The following is an 18,956-nucleotide window of genomic DNA, read 5'->3' on the forward strand; positions in this document are numbered from 1 at the left end:
ATGGTGTGTGGTTAGATCCTGGGCACAATACAAGTAGAGACCACAAGAGGTCCTTCTGAATAGGCACCAGCCTAGACACCTAGCACCAGCTGAGGTGGCTGCTGAGTCTGCACTTGGTGTGCTCCCTCCTGGGTGGGGCTGGCTGGCCAGGTGTGTGATGGCTGCTGCACATGCTCAGGCCGCAATGCTAGTCTGGGTGTTGGGATCTGGCAGGTAGCTGAGAGGCTCAGCCTGTGGACTTCAGAAAAAAAGCATCCTATGATACTAGGCTTCCCAGAGTGATGGATTCCCCAATGATACAAAAAAGTCCTAGGCTGACAGTAAGCAGGCTGCTCTGCTCTGTCATCCCCCAAGTCTGGAGCAGAAGCTTCAGAGGACAGCAGTGTGGACCACAGAGGGAGAAAGAGACTCTACAGATCAGGGCTGCTCCCATCCCAAGGCCCCGTCCCCAGTGCTTCACAATCCTCATCAGACCACTTTCCAAACCCACAGACACCACCAGTGTAGAATGCCCCAGCCTGGGATGGCATCAGCTTGGGTGTAACCTACTCGGGCACCAGAGACTTACCAAAGTCAAGCTCCAACAATGTGGCCCTCCAGACCTCATAGGCTGGACATTCAGAGAAGGGAACATGTGCCCTCCCCATCATCTCTGGGAGGACTGCCAGGAGGTCTCTGTCACCACTCGTCTGCACCACTTTGTCTATGGTAAAAGGAACCAAGGAAACATTGCATGGTGTGTGGCTGTGTTCCCGAACTTAAAAGAACACACAAGTGTGAGGGAAGTCGATGATGCTAAGAAACATGCGGCAACCACAAGAAAGAGTTAGAGGGACATTCTAGAACTGCAAAGGAAGCACACATCCGAGATGAAAAGCCACTGGTTCTTTTAACCAACAGCTCAACCAGCACAGAAGAAAACAGAACCGGAACCAGGACAAAGGGACAAGAAAGCCCCGAGGGACAGGACAAAAGCCCAGTGGGTGTGGAACTGTGTGGAATGCAAGCAGGATCCCGGGAGAAATGAGATGACGGAGGCAGAGGAGGTGGTGCTGCCGTGGTGGGAACTGCTCAGTTTGGGCGAGAAAGTACACACCTCCAGATAGGGATATCAAGAAATCCCAAGCAGCACACACTCAAAGGAAAACATCACAGCCCAAATTATTGAAGACCAGTGAGAAACAGGAGAATCCTAAAAGCAGCCAAGAGAAATGAATCTCAAACAACACACATGGATATATGTTGGCAAACACATACACACAGACATATAGGCATGCATAGGCATGCACACACGCACACACAAGACTACACATATCCACACAATCATGCATGTATATATATACCGGCATACATACATGCACATTATCATCATGCAGGTACATATGCACACTCTGGTAAGCCTGCATGCATACTCACGTACTAGCACACACGAGTGCACACACACACACACACACACGCACACGCATGCACATGAACATAATGCACATGCACATATGTGCCTGCAGGCACATATACATATCCACAGGCACACCTGCACACAGTCGCCTGAAGGACCCAGCCTTTTGTTAAAAACAGAAATGCCTTTTCCAGATGAGAAGACAGGTGAGGGAGGTGAAGGTCAAGTGAGACAGGAGCCCCTCTCAAGCCCTAGTCAGTGTGTCTCCTAAAGATGCTGGGGACAGGAGTGGAAGCAAGAATCGTCACAAAACAAGCCAGACCTGGCTTTGCTAATTGCCTCTCTCTCCCCAGAAAGAGGCCGTGCCGTCCATGCTGGGTCACCAAATAGGCATCCTGATTCTGCTGTGGCGGGACAAAGACAAGATCACACAGCAGCATTCTCACTTCTGTGTTTACCTGCTCATGGAGCTTGTTTTTCAGCAGAAGGGTGAGTGGGGCAGGGGCAGGGGTTCGGGAGTAGGGGCAGCGGGGAGAAGCAGCCCTCCTGAGCACAACTGTACACAGGGAAATTGGTGGAGTCTGCGCAGTGGAGTAAGATGAAGCACTTTGAAAGCAACGTGTTTAGAGAGTGGGAGATGAAGCTCTACCACCTGGTGAAGGTGAGCTTACTCAGGCAGGGCCTGGGCCTCTGATGGCCCCAGAGCACAGTGGTTAAATGGTTCCTTCCTTTCCACTCCCAGGCCTGAATAGATGGGGCCTCAGGGTCCCAGGGACCTGAGCAGGCAAGTCAGTTGGGCAGAACCAGGATGGGATGGACTTCTGCTCTTTCCAGGGAAGTTCTCTGTACCTCCCTTCCCAGCAGCCTCTGCTCAGATGGGACCTTTAAACCCACGGGGCAAAGATTCTCGCTTGTATCTCCATCTGGGGACAAGAGAAGCCAGCTTATCCTGTTCTTCTGGGGATACACTGTTCTCAGCACTGCCCCTCCCCATCCTATGTAAGCTTGACGAACATCCGTTCTCTGGACTTTCTGCCACCTCCCTGCACCCCCATAGTTTTCTCAGGCTCCATCTGCCTATTACACTGGATAGAGAAGATCAGAGCTGGGTTTGTGTCAAAGCTCCATCACTGGATGACCCTGGGTCAGTCGTCCCATTTTACTGAGCCTCAGTTGTCTTACCTTCTAAGTGAGGGTCACTTGGGTAGATGGATCCAGCTGCTCCTGAGACTGGCTGGGTCAGAAGCAGTGACACTTTACAGCATCTGGTGTCTCCTGGGCCATGCACTAGGCTGAATCTGTTGTCCTAGTGGCACCCTTCCTAAAAGAAAGCAGGTTGGGTTCCATCCTTAAGAGGTGGTGGGATAGGGAAGCAAGGCAGAGGAGGGCTAGATCTGGGCAGGAGCCGGTCATCATTCCGACACAGTCAGACTCCTTACAAGACTGTTTACCACCATTGTCCCTTGGGAAAGTCTTCAGAGAATAGGCAGCTGAGAGCTTATGGAATGCACACGTACAGCCACGGAGCAATGGCCTCAAGGTGGAGGAACTATACAGTTCATAGCAGCCTGGGGTGAGGGCAGGATGGGGCCTTTGGAACCCTGCAAACCTTTGTCCATAGCTATGACATAAGTATCTGTATACAAGACCATCATTCCCTCTATGGTAAGAGGTTGGAGGAGCCCCTGCCTGGCTTGATTTATTGCTGACCAGAGATTTCCCCCTCCCTGGCCTTTGCCTCTACATAGGTCTTCAAGGAAGACCTGACAGTGGCACAGCACACACAACTGATCCTCACGCTGGTGCACAGTCTAGGCAGTTATAATCATCTCCACTGTGACCTTGCTGCCAAGCTCCTGCTGCTGATCTGTGTGGAGCCTGGCTTCAGGAAGGAACAAGTGAGGCTGGGTGGCTGTGGCTCCCTTCAGACTGTGTGTACATGCTCATGCAAGCAAGCGCCACACCCTCTCATTCACATGCAATCACGGAGACAATGAGTGACCACCCTAGTAGCCCAGGAGTGGTGTCCCAATGAACTTCCGGCCAGGTGGCTTAGTCCAGTAGATTCCCGGCCCATCTTCTGCTGCCTCACGGGTGACCTGTGGGAGAGGGCAGCTCTAAACTGCTGTCCAGTTTGGTTTCACCAACTAAATTGAAAATTCATCCTTGGGCACTGCCAAGCCCCATCCACTTGGGTCCTCTTACAGGGTCAACCACATTGTACCCCTTGGCTTGTTCACCCTACTTTTGTTACAATAGTGATGGCAATGGGGGAGCTGAGCTATAAAGCTAAGTCCTACCAGGAACTTAGAGGGCTTTGCCCCATCTGAAGCTGCATTCCACCTTGCAGATAGCTGAGCTCTTGCAAGGCCTGTTCCAGGAACTGCCGAACATCCAGTCCAAGAGTGTCCAGCAGGCCATAAGTCAGGCCACCTTGGCTCTGGGGACCCAGCATATTCAGGAGGTGGTGGAGGTGATCTTATCCCTATGTCAGCCCTCAGAGAGGTATATCTTCCCTTGACCCAGACACCCCAATGTGGTCCTCATCCAGGCATGTGGTGGTCCACCTTTCTGGGACATAGTTTACTTAGCACACTAGGCAAGAATAGGCATTTGGGGGGTCTGTCTCTTTCTTGACTCTGAGCTATGGCCAGAGGGGCTCTGAAGGTGTTTGGGAATCAAACAGGGTTCTAGCATTGGTGTAGAAACAATCTCAGATTCCCAGTCACCAGAGACTGACCTGTACGCAGAGCCCTAGAGCAGTCAAAGGCTGTGAAGATACACAAAGATGCCCTTCCACCTATCCACAGGTCCCCCCATGGTCCCAGAGCCTCAGTGAGTCTTGATTCCACCTGCCACTCTAGATAGTCTTTCAAGAGGCAGTCTGTTGACCATGAGGCCTTATTAATTCAGAACTTGGCTAGGGGCTGCTGGCAGCAGCAGCATACTCATAAGCCTGTCGGTCCTTAGGTGGCCAGCCATATGCTAAGCACCTCATGAATATATGTATATAGTTGGCAGTGTGGTACATGGCAGGGACACTGGCTGATCTCCCAACACACAGTCTTTGACATGGAGCCAAGTACAACGAGGGACTCATGAGCTCTGCCTGGAGTGGTTCCTGGCTCTGCTAGCTTCCCTCTTCTCTTCAAACTATCTGAGTGGTGAGGGTCAGGGAGACTTGCCCCTACTTCCAAAAAAATAGTCAGGCTATATAAGGCAGCTATTTTTGGGGGGTTCTGGAGAGGCTGAGATTTGTGCAGATATCAAACAGAGCATCATAGAATATAGACCTCAGGGCCCCTCACTTACTACCCACCCCACCACCACCAGGGCTCACTGTCCCACATCCTTCTGATGGCCAGCATTCATAAAGACCTCTCTGCCGTGTTGTGCCCAGTGTTCCCAGTGGTGGCCTGGTCCCTGTCTCATCAGGTGGATCCTACCTCTGTGGAAGGCTCTGGCTGCCAATTACCAAGTGGCCCGTGATGTTATAACTCTACTCTACATAAAGCTGAAACTGCGCCCACCAAGGAGGCTCCTCCAGTCCACATATCGAGCCCGGCTGGTCTCGCTGATGGTGAGCAGCACCCTGTGCAACGTGCCACCAGCATGGTCCCCCAGGGCAGCAGCAGTCTCCAGGGCTTCAATTAACTCCTGGGGTAGGGGTGAGGCAGGCTGTGTCACCTCCAAGGGCCCCACCCTCAGGCCTTTATCACAGTCTGTAGTCATTTGTGGAGGTGGGCAATGCATTTCACTTGTGCTTAGTGAGCCTCTCACCTGGCAGGCATGACCTCAGTAGGTGTCTGAGGCACTCGCTGAGGGACCAGCCAACTGGCTACAGGCCCCTGCTGCTACTCTATATGGATGCCTCATCTTAGACCAGAGCAGAACAGAAAGTCTCACAGTGGGAAGTGGGAGAGAGCCTTGGCTGCCCTGACACAGCTCAGACATAGTGACCATGCACTGGACCACTGTTGGCTGTGGGGACAGGAACAATGAAGAGAGATGGAGGGGTGACAAGAGGCCACCAGGATCTAGGGAAGGCAGGGGGATTCCTGAAGGAGAAGGCAGGGCAGGGGTGGGACATAAGATGGCCAGCACTGATTGGGAGCCAAGGCTAGCTCTTGGACTTCCCCCAAGCTTACCCATTTATTATCTCTGCCCCATGAACTGAGACCCTCATACTCAGGGGAGGACAAAGTAGAACGTTGGGCATGGCACTGTAGGACTGGCTGGGGGATGGTTTAGAGAAAGAGCCAGGGGATTCTACAGCCAAACACAGACCAATTCCAAAGAAACTGGGCTAAATGGGACCAGCCACCAGAAACTCAGAGCCAGGAGAGGCCTTCACCAAAGAGGGTCTGAGAAAGACCTACAGTGGGAAGTGGGAGAGAGCCTTGGCTGCTCTGACACAGCTCAGACACAGTGACCATGCACTGGGCCACTGTTGGCTGTGGGGACAGGAACAATGAAGAGAGATGGAGATGTGCCCACTGGGATGGGTACTTAGAGAGACCCAGCTCATAATAAGGTGAAGCCAAGCCAAGAAAAATAGAGTCAACCTTGTGGAATCCAGGCTGAGCAAAGTCTGGAGCTCAGAGCCCAGTCCCAGAGACCGCAAGGGGTCCTAGTTGAGCCTCAGAGCTAGTGCAAGGATCTTTGGCGATTTATCCAAGGGGTCTTCATGGGAGGCCAGATGAAGGCAGCAAAGCCCAGACTAGAGTGCCTTTGTAGCTGATGTCTCTGCTCAGGGGTCCCTCTCTGTCACCCATCACAGGCTCTGGGCACCATTTATGAGCTCCTCTATACCAAGGAGTACAGGAACACAGTCTGCTGGGCCTTCTCAGGCATCCTTCTGGGCCTCCTCACAGAGCTCTACTACCTGCTGGAGGTGGGCCTAGTGCAAGGCATGTTTGACTACCAGGAAGATGATCTGGGCTCTAAGCCCATCGGGCCCTGCAGGTGAGCCAAGACATCTGTGGCCCCTCCCTTGCACTCACTGAGCATGCTGATGCTACAGACCCAAGAAGGGAAGGATTTTGAGTGGAGGTGGGATGGGTTGGAACAGAGTTCCCAAACTGTCCAGGAGGGAAGAGTCCTGAACAATGAGAGTCTTAGTAGGTAGCAGCTGACAAGTTTCAGGCACCCGTTATTCCACCCTGCCCAGGATCTGCATGGAAGCACTCAAGGGCCTCTTCTGGACCACTGAATACTGGGAAGTGTTTGCTGATGTGAAGCTGATTCAGGGCTGGGAGCTCTTCGGGCAGTTGGAAACTTTCCCAAAGGGAGTGACCCTTTTGGCCAGGTGAGCCCTTGGCTTGGGCACCCTATGCCTGGGAGTGGGTAGAATGGCAGCCCAGCCCACTCTCCATACACTGGATCCTGCACTCCAGACTCAGAATTCTGGGCAGTGCTGAGACCTAGCTGGAGAATGGAGCCCTCTGGGACTCTGTGTCTGCTTCTTACATGTGATAGGGCCATGGCTCACTATAACTGCGAGATCAAGGCTGTCTTGGGGCAGGCTCTCATCTCCCTGAAGAGCAGCGAAGAGCGAGACAACATTGTGGGCATCTGCATCATCACTGAGGTCAGCCTGTCCCCTATCTGCCCCAGTGGACTTCCCTTCCATGGTCTCTGATATAAAACATATATGTCTGACCCTTGTGTGTCAGCTATGCTTGCTGGTAGACATGTTTCTTCAGGTCTCACTTCATTCTCATGGCCTGGGGCAGGCCGATTCCTTGCCAGCTGTGGTTAGCAGGTGGACTGATGGTGCCAACCCCTGCCCAGTTTCTCAACAGCCCAGATGTCTCCCAGCACATGTCTTGGAAGACCATGTACAACTCCCTGAACCTGGGCCTTTCTAGTCGCAACCAGATGGTGCGGGCTATGAGCCTGAAGGGACTGGGCAGCACCCTGATGCACCCTAAAAAGGTGAGGGTGGAGGAACTTGAGAGATATACCCTCTGCCATCCCAGAAAGATCACAGGGAGGGCTAGGCACAAAGGAAGGGTCTGGAAGGATATCTCCTCGAAAGGTGGTAGAGAGACCATCAAACCAGGTTGGCTGTGCTTAATTGTTTCAGATGATAACTTCTGTCAGGTACCTAATATCCTACTCTTTTGAACCTCCCAGAGCAGGCCTGTTCTGATGGTCCTCATGATGTGCTAGAATGCAGCTGCAGATTTAGCCTATTCCAGACACATGGTGTGGTTTTGTCTGTTTTCCTGTCCATCATGTAGGGGAGGTGGGGAGTGGATTTGGGAACAGCCAGCTTTAGCACTCAGACCTCTGCCCCACCTGGACTGACTCAGAGATGGGTAGATCACACCTGAGTAGGGCAGGAGCTCCAGTGTCAGCCCAAAACTATGACCTGCTTCACTGGGGCAGCTGTCAGAAACTGGTCAAGGGCCCTACTGGAGGACGGTGGTCTCCCTGCAGGCAACTCTGCTAAGAATTAAGTTGATGGAGCTGTTGAACAACTTTCTACAACCTGAGTTCAAGGACCCTGCTGGCTTGATGAAGATCATGGGCCACCTCCTGCACTGTCTAAGTGCCCAGGGCATTGGAATTGTCAGCCTCAGGATCGCCCAGCACCTTCTCAGCCTGTTCACAGATGTGAGCTGGGCAGGGTATTTGGGTTGGCAGTACAGGACAAGCAGGGCTGCAGATGGAAATCAGAAACTAGTGCCTGTACTCAGAACCATCCCCAGAACCCACCTGAGAATCAAGATTCCATAGACTGCTACTAGCTGAAGTTTGTGAAGGTACCGAGTCCTGTGCTCAGGATTCTGCCTCCCAAGTTATCAGGACCAATGACTCCATATGAACTCCTCATATTGTGCAATAGGACCCAGTGATTTCAAGGGGTTGAGGAAGGATGAGCGGCCACTGGCTTGTGGGGTTAGGGACAATGACGGCTGGTCCTGAGCTGCACAGGGCCAAAGTGAGGCAACCAGGAGTCATGTGAAGAGAGGGAAGGGAGAAGCCTGGATGGTTGCATGTCTGAGCAGGAGACCTGTCTCCCCTCCCAGGAAAGGGCAGCGGTTCGGGAAGGTGCCATCTTCCTGTTTGGAGATGTCATCCACTATGGTGGCAAGAAGCTTAGGCAGAGCCTCAAGGATGTGGCTTCTCAGGCTACAGTACCCCTCCTCTTCAATATGGCTGACCCCTGCCAAGAAGTAGCTACGGTGAGTGTGCTCCAGCTCAGCTGGGGCAGCTATGAGAGCCAGGCTGAAGGAGAACAGGACTCGAGGGCTCAGCTCTCTCAATGGAGCCCAGAGTGAGGTTAGAGTTCATCTAGGTGACAGAGGACTGGGGCTGGGTTTGTAGGCCAACCCAGTAACCAGAGAAAAGGAGTGGGCTCTATCTTGGTGGTGTTGTCTCAACCACCTGCTTCAGGTTCTTCACTCACATCCCATGGGGCCCTTGGGCTGCCTCTTCTGGCTGAAGACCTCCACACCACCATCTAAAATCAGCTGCAGAAGTCCAGCATCCAGGGACTTTGTACCTCTACTTTCCCACTCCCTGTTGCTGGAATTTCCAACCCCGATAACTCCATATAATAAACACACAATCCAGTTATTATGATTATAAGCTATATGCCTAAATTGGGCAGATCCAATACTATAATAGCTTATTCCCCAGCTATAAGACCCCTTGCTACTTGCCGTTTCTCCTGGCCATATGGTTCTGGTCCATTGATGTTTCCCTCTCCTCTTCTTCCTCCATCCTCTCTCCTTCCTCTCTCGTCCTCTTCTCCTCTCTACCTGCCCTCACTCTCACACCTCCAGTCCCACCTTTCCCCTCCACAGTCCAACCACAGGCTCTAGCTTTTACTGACCAGTTAAAATGGGATGCAGGTTCACATGAGATCACCTGAGTATGTGATGGACTGTTCATTGTGGGCAGCCCCTCTTGAGGAAGCAGAATTAACATCAGAATACAAACAGCATCAGGACAATCCACTGCACTCCCCATCCAGTGGTGTGAGCATGTGCTGAACTTGGAGTGCCTACTTGTACCCTGCCTACCTAGTGGCACTACCCCAAACCAAAGGAACGTTGTGCAACTCTCCTTGAGATGGCCCTGAAATGTTAGCCATGTCATGAGGACCTTGCGTTTTATAGGCCATGCCTTTGCAAGGTACCCTGAGCTCCTGGATCCATCCCCTGCCTCTGTTTCTCCCTAGGGCTAGCCTAGTCTCTATCCACTAGCCACAGGCCAAGCTTAGCCTCTTCTGGCCCTGGAATAAGTTCCCCCAGGCTTCCAAGAGCAAGACTTTATATTTAACAATCCAAATGTAGCCCAGGCCCATATCCACTGTGGGGAGTCAGGTTCCTTCCCAAACATAGACTAAAGCTTCACCCCTCTAAGGCTGGTACTCCAAGCTGGTTTTTTTTCAGAAGGAGGCCGAGGCAGCTCTTCTGCAAGTTCTATGTGAATTAGAACAGGAAAGGCCTGGGCTGGGTGTGAGTTGCCACTTCCTCTGGTGATATGTCCCCTTCAGTGTCCCCAACAGGGGTGGTACTGTTGCAGAGACCTCTCCTTAAGGACTCTCTGGATGAGAGGGATGGTAACGGGTGGGAGCAGAGACACTCTGTTCTCCACTTACAGAAGGCCAGGTTCACGTTCCTGCGCTGTGCCATCTTGTTAAAGTGGGAGTTCCGGAAGGAGCTGTTTGGCAAGCTGGCATGGGGCCAAGGGCTGGGCGCTGCAAATGACATTTTTATCTACATGGTAAGGCCTGGGCACCTTTCCAGGGGAGGGTCTGGGCACAGAGAGGTGTGGTGGCTGCAGGATCACCTCAGACCTTTCTGAGGGGAGGTTGTGAGGAGGGGAGGAGGTCTTGATGGGGAGGGTGTTTAATTACTGGGCTTCTATGAGGAACATTTCCCTCTTCATAATGAAGGAGGGCTGGGAGTCTCCACCATGTGCCCATAGTGTCTGCCTAGTAGGGCCTCTGAGGACACAGTGCACCCTGGTGTTCAAAGTGCATATGTAAGGCAGACATACCTGAGCCTCTGAGCCCATACACTGCAGGGCCCAGGAGTGGGAGACCAGTAGTAAATGGTACCCCTTGATATCTAGTCACCAGTTTATTCTTTGGCCCCAGGAACTTCTGTTCTGCTGGGTCTAGGCTGTCAGGGCCATAATCCCGGACTCTTGAATAGGACCAGAGTCACATGGGCAAGGCAGGACAGGCCTCTCCTCAGTCTTCAGGCTTCAATAGATTCTGGTTCAGCCATTAGGGGCAAGCCTAGAATGGTGGCTGCAAAGATCTCAAGGTGATCTTTGGACAGGGTGGGGATGCTGAGCTCCCGGCCTGCTTATCCATCCCATGCAGTGCACCGTGTGGCACCTTGATGATAGTGACAGTAGAAGCATGGCCCTTGAGAGACCCAGGACTGCAGTCTCCAGCTGTTTCACATTGCCCTAACTTCAAATTTCAGGTGCAGTTAGGGCCCAGGAAACAGGAAAGGTTTATAACCTGTGGCAGGGAGGATATGAGTCTAGACAGTTAGAAATGGAAAGGCCATTGAAGGCCACGGAGCAGCAGAGTCCATAGTGACACAGGCACTGTGTCATGTCTGCAATGCATGATAACGACACCCCAACGTAAGTGCCTAGAGAAACCCCCAAAGGCAGCTTTACTCCCTCAACAGCAGAGAAGATCAGGATACAGAAGTTGCCAGTGACAGGCCTGCCTTTCCTCTTCATGACATAGGCGTTGCAGGGGACCCTGGGGGCTTATGAGTGTGGGATATAAAGCTTTTGGTTTGTGGTGAGATGGCAACCGGGCAGGGATGCACAGAGGCACCCTGGAGGGTGTCCAGGGTGAGGTTGGGAAGAGTCACACATATGGCCGCTCCTGTCCTTGGCATGGACTCCCCTCACTGGATTGAATGAAGTAACTGGGCCATCGCCACCATCTACCCTTGTCCATCCCCTAGGGGACTCAGATGCCCGCCCTCCTCTCTTCCAGGCTCTTGGGGTCCCTCAGGAAAGCCACGCCCCTGAAGTGAGGTAGCACACAGACCTTCAATATGCTCACAGGCCCTCTCTTCTCTCCTCAGCTAGAAAGCAATGTCGGCAACTACCAGCAGTTTCTCAGTCAGGCCTTGAAGTATCTGGACAGTTCCCACATGACAGTGAAGCTGGCAGCCATGAAGTTCATCGGTAGGGACTGACCCAGCAGTCTCGATCCCCATCCCCGGTATCTCCCTGCCTTGGCCGCCACAGTGGATGGTCCTGCGTCCACTGCAGGGACAGTAGTAGATTTGGTTATCGAGGGGGTGGGATGTCCCTGCGGGCCAACGCTCTGTTTTGGTGGACAACGGTTGCTGCTGCTAACCACATCCTTGACTACCCCAGGGGCATTGCTTCAGGACTATTTCAATGACCTATGCATATACTTGAGAAAGAAAGATGTGATCTTCCTTAAGAACTGTGAGCAAGCGGAGCCTCTGTACCCTCGGGGTGGCTGGGGTCTGTCTTGCCTGACACTTGCAGGAGCTTTCTGCGGGGGGAGATGCCTCTCCAGGGTGGGGGGCTTACTTTTCCCTCCAGACTGTGGGTTCACTGGTGCCCTGAGCTCTTCAGTGAGCTCCTGGTGGGACCATGTGGTCTCTGCTGCAGGTTTGGAGGCCCTCCGCCATGACTCGGACTCCAGGACCCGAAGGTTCTACCTAAACTATTGGAATGATGCCGTGGAGCTATCTTATTATGTTCAAGACTAGCTGCACCTGCGATTGTTCTTATTTTTGTCTTTGTTGAGTCCTATCTTTATTAAATGCCTCAGAGTATCTCTGGCCTCTCACCAGACATGTGCCACGCCTGCTTCTCTGCTTAATCTTAATTCCATAGGCTGTCCAGTGGGAAGGGCTCAAGACTCAGAGCTACAGAAGTTACCATAGCATTCCAATAGGCAGCAAGAATTAGGACCTTCAGAGCAGGTGCTGCCACACCCAAGAAGAGTTTAAGACTCCCAGAGCTACCTTCAGCATCCCGTTCCCCAAGCCTCACTTCTTCTCAGCCAGGCTAGTCTGTCCCACGTGCCCACTTGGCCTATTGCCTGCCTTATTCTTCTGCCGGTCTACATCCATCCTGTCCTCGGGTAGGTCTTATGTGAACCTGCTTCGTCACCTACCGCTCTCTTGTGGCCACTGAACCTCTTATATTTGCCAAGGGCCTTTGCTTAGCTTAGCTGACATCTATACCTTGGTGGAACTTCCAGACTTCTGGGGACACCCCTCTCATACTCAGCTTGACTGCTTCGCTGATGCTGTGTGGTTCCTCTGTGCATACCCATCGTCTCTGGCAAAGTCACCTTTCTCTAAGCCCATCTAAGTCCTTCAGTTATGCCCAGTGCCCTTGCCTCTCACAGTGGCATTAGGATACTGTGGAGGCTACCAGGATAGACTCAGGGTGTTCTTGGATCAAAGCCACCAGACAGTGATGAAAAACTGAATGTAGAGCCAGCCAGTGCCTTGGGCGTGGCTTTTCAAGGGCACATAGCTTCCTAAGAGATGCTCAAATGTATTGAGTGGCTCAGGCTAGAAGTGGCAAGTCACACCAGATGCTCAGAAGTTACTAGAAACTCCCATGTCCCCAAAGGGATGGGCCGTGGAAGAGGCTGAAATAAGGGGAGGCAACAGGAGTGGGGAGAAATGAGAAACAGGAAGGAGCTGAAGAGGTTCTAGGTGCCCTCTAGAGCCAGAATTTCTGAGTCAGTCCTAAATTCAGAGAAGGCCTGTCCAGCTCCAGGCCCTTCCTAGCAGGTGATGCCAGGGCCGGAGCTCTATTCACAACAGTGCACATCGACACTACAAATCTTGGTGCGGCTGAAGCACGAGGTCTTTGCAAACAACACTCAGAATGAGCAGCCAGGTTGGAGGCTGGGTGGGCCATAGGAGCCAAGAGCAGAGCGAGCATGAGGAGGGAAGCCCACAGCTAAGGGGTATGCCCACAAGAGGCTGGGCTGGGGAAAGGGAAGGTTAAGTCCCTCCAGAGCACCAGGGGACAAGTAGGGACATGAGCCTGTTGGAGGCATGGGTCGGGTAGAGGCAACTTTGACAGTGTGTGTGATAGAAGATTCCACTAAAGTACAACACTATGCCTCCCTCCACCTTGGGCACATTACAATACCTGCATTTTTATGTGTTGCTGGAAAATTCTAAAGGCTTAAAAACGGTTAAAGGCTTAAAGAGGCTTAAAGAGCCATCAGACAATGAGCTGGTATAAGAACGGTGAGGGAAGGCACTGAGAACTCCAGAGTCTCTGAGGACTGATGAGATCATGGCACTTGGGTTAGAAGACAGGCCCTGGCTCCCATAGGCTATGCTAGGCTAACTCCAAAGGCTCCTCAACGTTGCAGCACCTGTGGGGCCAGGGAACCATAGAGCCAGAGGAGCCTGTCTGGAGCAGGAGCGGGGTCAAGTCCTGTCTAACCCCAGAGATCTTGTCTCAAGAGGGGTAGAAAGTGGGATGACTCCCTCCCCTGCCTTAGACCTGTGTGTCCTGTGCACAGAGTTCTTTACCCACACCAGAGGAAGTCACATAGTCACAGGTTAAACTTCCCCTCTTCTTATAAGGTCAGGTCCAGCAAGCACCTGGAATTCCTCCTTATTCAAATGAGGAATCCTCAGTAGCCTGCCCCCCCAATGCTGTACTTCCACCCCAATAGATCCTATGTACACCAAAGGTTTAATACAGCTACCCAATAAGCCCCTACATACCCCTAAAGGTTTAATGCACTCACCCAATAGCCCCAACTCACCCCCAAAAGTTTAAAAAGCCTTTGCTCCCTGCACCCCGCCCCAGTTAAGAGAGCTTCTTCCTGAAGCCTACTCCCAAGAAGTCTGTTTCTTGTACTTACTCACTGCCTGAGGTCTCCATGATCTCCTGTCGCTCTTGCCTCACTGCCCCTCTCTGGGTCTGCTGGCTGTGGTCACAGATCACTCCGTAAGGGAAGTGGAAAGGAGTGAGAATAAGAAGCAGACACCCGTTTCCAAGAGGGAGGGACAGAGTTTCCCCTGCAGTGAGGTGCTCCCACCATATACCCTTCTCTGTACAGACAACAGGGTTAAACCACACACGGATGCCTGACAGTCACTCAGAGGCAGAAGATCCGTAGCCTCACCATAGGAGCTGAGAGCCGTCTCAGCAGATTTCGGCTCCCACTAACTTGAGATACCACAATGAACAGAACAGCAGTTAAAACAGCCATGTGGGAATCATTAGACAAGACAGACATTATCTCACCAGAAAGGGCTAAAGAGAAAAAGATGAAATCCTGAGAAACTCACCAAAACAGAAGAGATACTTAAGTCCATTATCACAAGGAGAGGGATATAAACCAAGTAACAGAAAGCAATGTAAAGAATGCAAGGTCTTGAAAATGGCTAGAAAGGAAGAGACATCTCCCCCTCCCCCTTCCCCCCCCCATCCCCAGGAATAACAGACAGCTTTGGAGCTGAGGTGATGTCAACTGGGAGAGAGTACAGTGACATTCTTAATGACTGCCCTGGAATATGAACACTAAGTTTCAAGCAGAAAGACAAAAGTGATGGAGACAGAATTATTTCAGTGTCCCTTTAGACAGGAATTGAAGGGCTGTCCACGCCCGCAGAAAACAGAACTGCCTGCTTCTCCCAGAATGCTTCACTAAAGCCAGCACAGGTTAAGATCGGCCGCACAAAGAATAGCTTCCAAGGTAGCAGGAGTCGGTGGAAAAGACTGATGTCACCTGTGGACAGATGGAGCAAACTCCAAAGGCACAAACTGTTCCTGTACTTAGGAGGTCGAGGCAGGAGGATGGTCACAAGTTTCAGGCAACCTGAGCTCCGGGGCTTCCTCAAAATGAAAATGAAAATCTACGGCAAACAAAACCAAACCAAAAAATCCTAGCAACTCAACATCCTGGGAAGTATCACCGCCACTGGGTGTGCGGCTGCTGACAGATCCATGGATGGCGTGAAGGAACCGCAGCAACAGCTATGAGGCTGGATGGTGCTGCCAGCTTGACTTGGAATCACCATGGAAACAAACTTCAGGATGTGACTGTGAAGATGTATCAGAAAGGTTTAGTGGAGGAAGAAAGACCCACCTTGAATAGGGGTGGCACCATCTGAGAACTGGGGTCCCAGACTGAACTAAAAGGAGAGAACATGCTTAGCACCAGCGCTGGGCTCTGCTTCCTTACCGTGGGTGGTAGTGTGACTGGCTAACTGCATCACACTCCTGCCTCGTGGGTCATTTCGTCCATAGTGAACTGTCTGCCTCGAACTGTGAGACTTACTAAATCCCTTCCTTCCTCAAGCTGATGTCGTCAGGTTTCTGTCACAGTGAGGAGAGAGGGAACTAATGCAGGTGGGTTACAGAAGACACAAACAAGCCCGGAGAAGCAGCAACTCCAGCAGAGGAATGGGTCAAGAACACAGGGGACAGTTTACAGAAGACCCAGGGCCAACAGATATAGGGAAAGAAACAGAAGCTTGGGGACCATGAGGGGCACTATGCCTGCAACAGAGCCCCAGATCCCTCTGCACTTCTTTGGTAAGTCAGACAGGCTGATGGCTGTTGTGGGTGAGGCTGCCAGTACATCACGGCAGAGTACAACTGGAGCACAGCCTGATGCCACATGGCCTGACGAAGACCGCAGAACATCATTGGCCGGTGGTCCAACTCCTGAGTTCTCACACCAGGCTACAGCTGGCCTGTGTGAGGCTGTGTCCATCAGGGATGCTGGTGAGATCAAGTTTGAAGTAATTGGAGAAACGGCCTGTGTGAGGCTGTGTCCATCAGGGATGCTGGTGAGATCAAGTTTGAAGTAATTGGAGAAAGCATGGGGAATGCATACACAAAACATCATGAGGCAGTGAGAGGGGTCTGATAGACAAAAATATCTCTCCTGCTGGATGCAGCTATATCCTATGTACTACACAGTTGCAAAGTGCTCTGGACTGGTCTCAGGGGTATTCCCTGGCCGATACTCAAAAGCTATCTAAAACCTAGACATAACCATCAGGTGCGGACAGTAAAAGCTCCAGGCGGAGCTACCTGTTTGTGGTCCAGCAGCTAGAGATGACTCCTCTAGGGAGTGAACGTCCCTCTGCTTCTGCGTGCTTCTGTCTGGGGCTCCAGCCTTGGGAAAGCTTGAATTGAGCAATACCAGCACTGAAGACAAAGACCTCAGAGGCAGGTGTAGGGACTGAGAGAGCAGGGGATGCCCTTGCTTTCCTGTTTTCCCTTTGCCTCTTTGGCCCCTGAACCAGGAGATGACTAGTTGCACAGATGCCTCATAGAACCAAGAATCTAAAGCTCCCGTTTGGAAAGCCAGTTCTGCGATCTAAAATTAAATAACCTATAGAGACTCTGGAAAGCCTGGACAATTGCAAGGGAAAGGACACGTGACAGATTCCAGGCCAGGCAAGGTAGGGTCCCGAGGGAGAATGTTCAAAGATTTTACACATCCCTTTGTCACCATTGCTCTAAGATGTAATGCAGTAGACAGGAAACAGAGACATTGCCACAGAACACTGATGACACATGTACTGAGGGACAGGGAAAGGACAGAAGGATCAAGCAGAAAAATGAGAACCAAACCGAGAAACAAGACAGGAAAAAAAAATATCAGACAGGATCCAGAAAAGAATCACGTAGGCAGAGCAGAAAGAAAACAGAATAATCAAACAGAAACTGGACAGAAAAAAAGCCCAAAGCAGAGGTGTTGACTGGAGACAAGCTGACGGGCAGAGCCACTAGAACCCAGGAGGAGCCTGGTGTGCCATTCCCTGAGCGTGAACAAAGGAAGAGGGGTGTGGCACAGCTCGTTGTACTGCATCCTCTTAACTTTCTTCTTGCCCAAAAGTTATCAAACTGGGAACACGGCTGGAAGGATGGCTCAGGGGTTAGAGCACCTGTTGCTTCCTCCAGGGACTCAGGTTCACTTCCTGGCCTATGCATGTGGTACACAATCATTTGTAACTTTAGTTCTAGGGGACCCAACACCCTCTTCTGAACTCTGTAGGCACAGCACACACTTAGCGCACAGACATACACACAAGCAAAACACCCACACACATAAACTAAAAATAAAGGTTAATTTGTTTTGAATTTAAAAATGAAGTTATGAGATTGTGTAGGGGTAGTGGCGGCTCACAGCTGTAATTCTAACACTTGAGCGACTGAGCCAAGAGGAGTGCCATGAGACGGGGGCCAGCCTGGACTACACAGTGGGTTCCAGGCTAACCTAGACTAAAGGATTAGAAGCTGTTTCCAACCCCCAAACCGTCAGAATGGATGTTAGAGAAAATGCAAAACTAAAACCTACCCTAGACTTTAGCAATGAGTCCTTAGGAGTCAACACGCAAAGATCACCCCTCACCCCAATGTTCGATCTCTTCACAGACGTTGCTTGGAGGAGGAAGAGGTTGGCTCCGAGCTGGGAAAAAATGGAAGAAAGAAGTTAAGAGAGAGAGAGTACTAGGCACCCTGTGTGTTGTAAGATGGTTGGAGACAGCTAGACTCACATGGTGAGGGAAGGCAGGTGATGTGGCCTCTGAGGCAGACCAACTAAATACAACCTTGACCTTCTGGTCTAGACATTACGGTCCAAGGGGTTTACCTGAAGGAGGTGAAAGCCTATGACCATACTGGAGGCGAAAAAAGAAGGCTTTTGACAACAGTTTCTTAACTTCCCCCAACCAATTTAGATGTCATCAAGATACCTCTTAGTAGCAGACTGAATTGACATGTTGTGTTCAAATAGTGAGCCATTGTTTGCTAAAACAGGCAACATGCTAAGCCACAGCAGCAGCCTTATATGCAGATTCTGAGGTCAAAACAAAACAAAACAAAATACCAGCCTAGAGTTGGGGAGATGGTGCCATGGGCAAGAACAAGGGGGTAGGGGCTGAGTTTAAATTCAGCATCCACGTGAAAGACAGGTGTGGCCATACACACACCATGGTAACTCCAGTGTTGTGGAGGCAGGCTGATCCCAGCTCTCACTAGGCAAACAGTGAGCTTAGATTTAGTGGAATAATAATAATAATAATAATAGTAATAATAATATGATATAATATAATATAATGTGGAGAGAGCGATAGAGGAAGACACTCAGAGCTCTTCCCTGGTCTCTACATTCATCTACATGCATGTGTGCACAGAAACTGAAGATGCCTGCCTGTAAAGGCTGCCAACTATGCAAGTCCAGAGACTGGAAGGCTGAGGCTAGAGGATCATTTATTCCAGGCCAGTGCGGGAAGCTTTCTGCTCCCCGGACTCAAGGCTGAGAGAAGTAGGAGATGGCTCAGTGATGGGATGTCCACCTACCAAGCATGAGGCCCTGGGTTCAGCTACAGTGTTGCAGAATTAAGGAAAACCAGGCCAGGCCCCCAGGGGAGGATTTGATGGGAAAACGAATTGGAGGCTTGGGGCACTATTCTTTGTCCTGCCCTTTGCTACAGTTACCCACACCCAACTCACAGAGAAGCACACACTTGAGCAAGCTCAATTGAACACCCCAAATGCACAGTTTACGGTATATATATAT

At 51.4% G+C, this 18,956-nt stretch overlaps 1 protein-coding gene across 7 annotated transcripts in view; it reads left to right on the forward strand.

The window, feature by feature from the left end:
• Positions 1 to 12,215, forward strand: part of LOC110310900 (maestro heat-like repeat family member 5) — a 30,441-nt gene extending 18,226 nt beyond the window's left edge. For 4 of the 7 annotated variants that reach the window (XM_021184058.3, XM_021184057.1, XM_021184062.1 and 1 more), the window contains 15 exons: positions 1,750 to 1,885; positions 1,963 to 2,057; positions 3,145 to 3,294; positions 3,747 to 3,901; positions 4,832 to 4,976; positions 6,177 to 6,361; positions 6,567 to 6,704; positions 6,875 to 6,986; positions 7,190 to 7,333; positions 7,841 to 8,017; positions 8,434 to 8,589; positions 10,016 to 10,138; positions 11,476 to 11,578; positions 11,774 to 11,848; positions 12,038 to 12,215. In XM_021184058.3, the coding sequence (XP_021039717.1) occupies positions 1,750 to 1,885; positions 1,963 to 2,057; positions 3,145 to 3,294; positions 3,747 to 3,901; positions 4,832 to 4,976; positions 6,177 to 6,361; positions 6,567 to 6,704; positions 6,875 to 6,986; positions 7,190 to 7,333; positions 7,841 to 8,017; positions 8,434 to 8,589; positions 10,016 to 10,138; positions 11,476 to 11,578; positions 11,774 to 11,848; positions 12,038 to 12,138 (1,995 nt within the window). In that variant the 3' untranslated portion in view covers positions 12,139 to 12,215. The remainder of the gene's footprint in view (positions 1 to 1,749; positions 1,886 to 1,962; positions 2,058 to 3,144; positions 3,295 to 3,746; positions 3,902 to 4,831; positions 4,977 to 6,176; positions 6,362 to 6,566; positions 6,705 to 6,874; positions 6,987 to 7,189; positions 7,334 to 7,840; positions 8,018 to 8,433; positions 8,590 to 10,015; positions 10,139 to 11,475; positions 11,579 to 11,773; positions 11,849 to 12,037) is intronic. The other 3 variants (XM_021184061.1, XM_021184063.1, XM_085831650.1) reach the window with 3 other exon arrangements.
• Positions 12,216 to 18,956: the final 6,741 nt, after the last annotated feature.

This window comes from Mus caroli, unplaced genomic scaffold (genome assembly GCF_978045245.1).
Source record: "Mus caroli unplaced genomic scaffold, Mus_caroli_1 scaffold_16, whole genome shotgun sequence".
Classification (NCBI taxonomy): domain Eukaryota; kingdom Metazoa; phylum Chordata; class Mammalia; order Rodentia; family Muridae; genus Mus; species Mus caroli.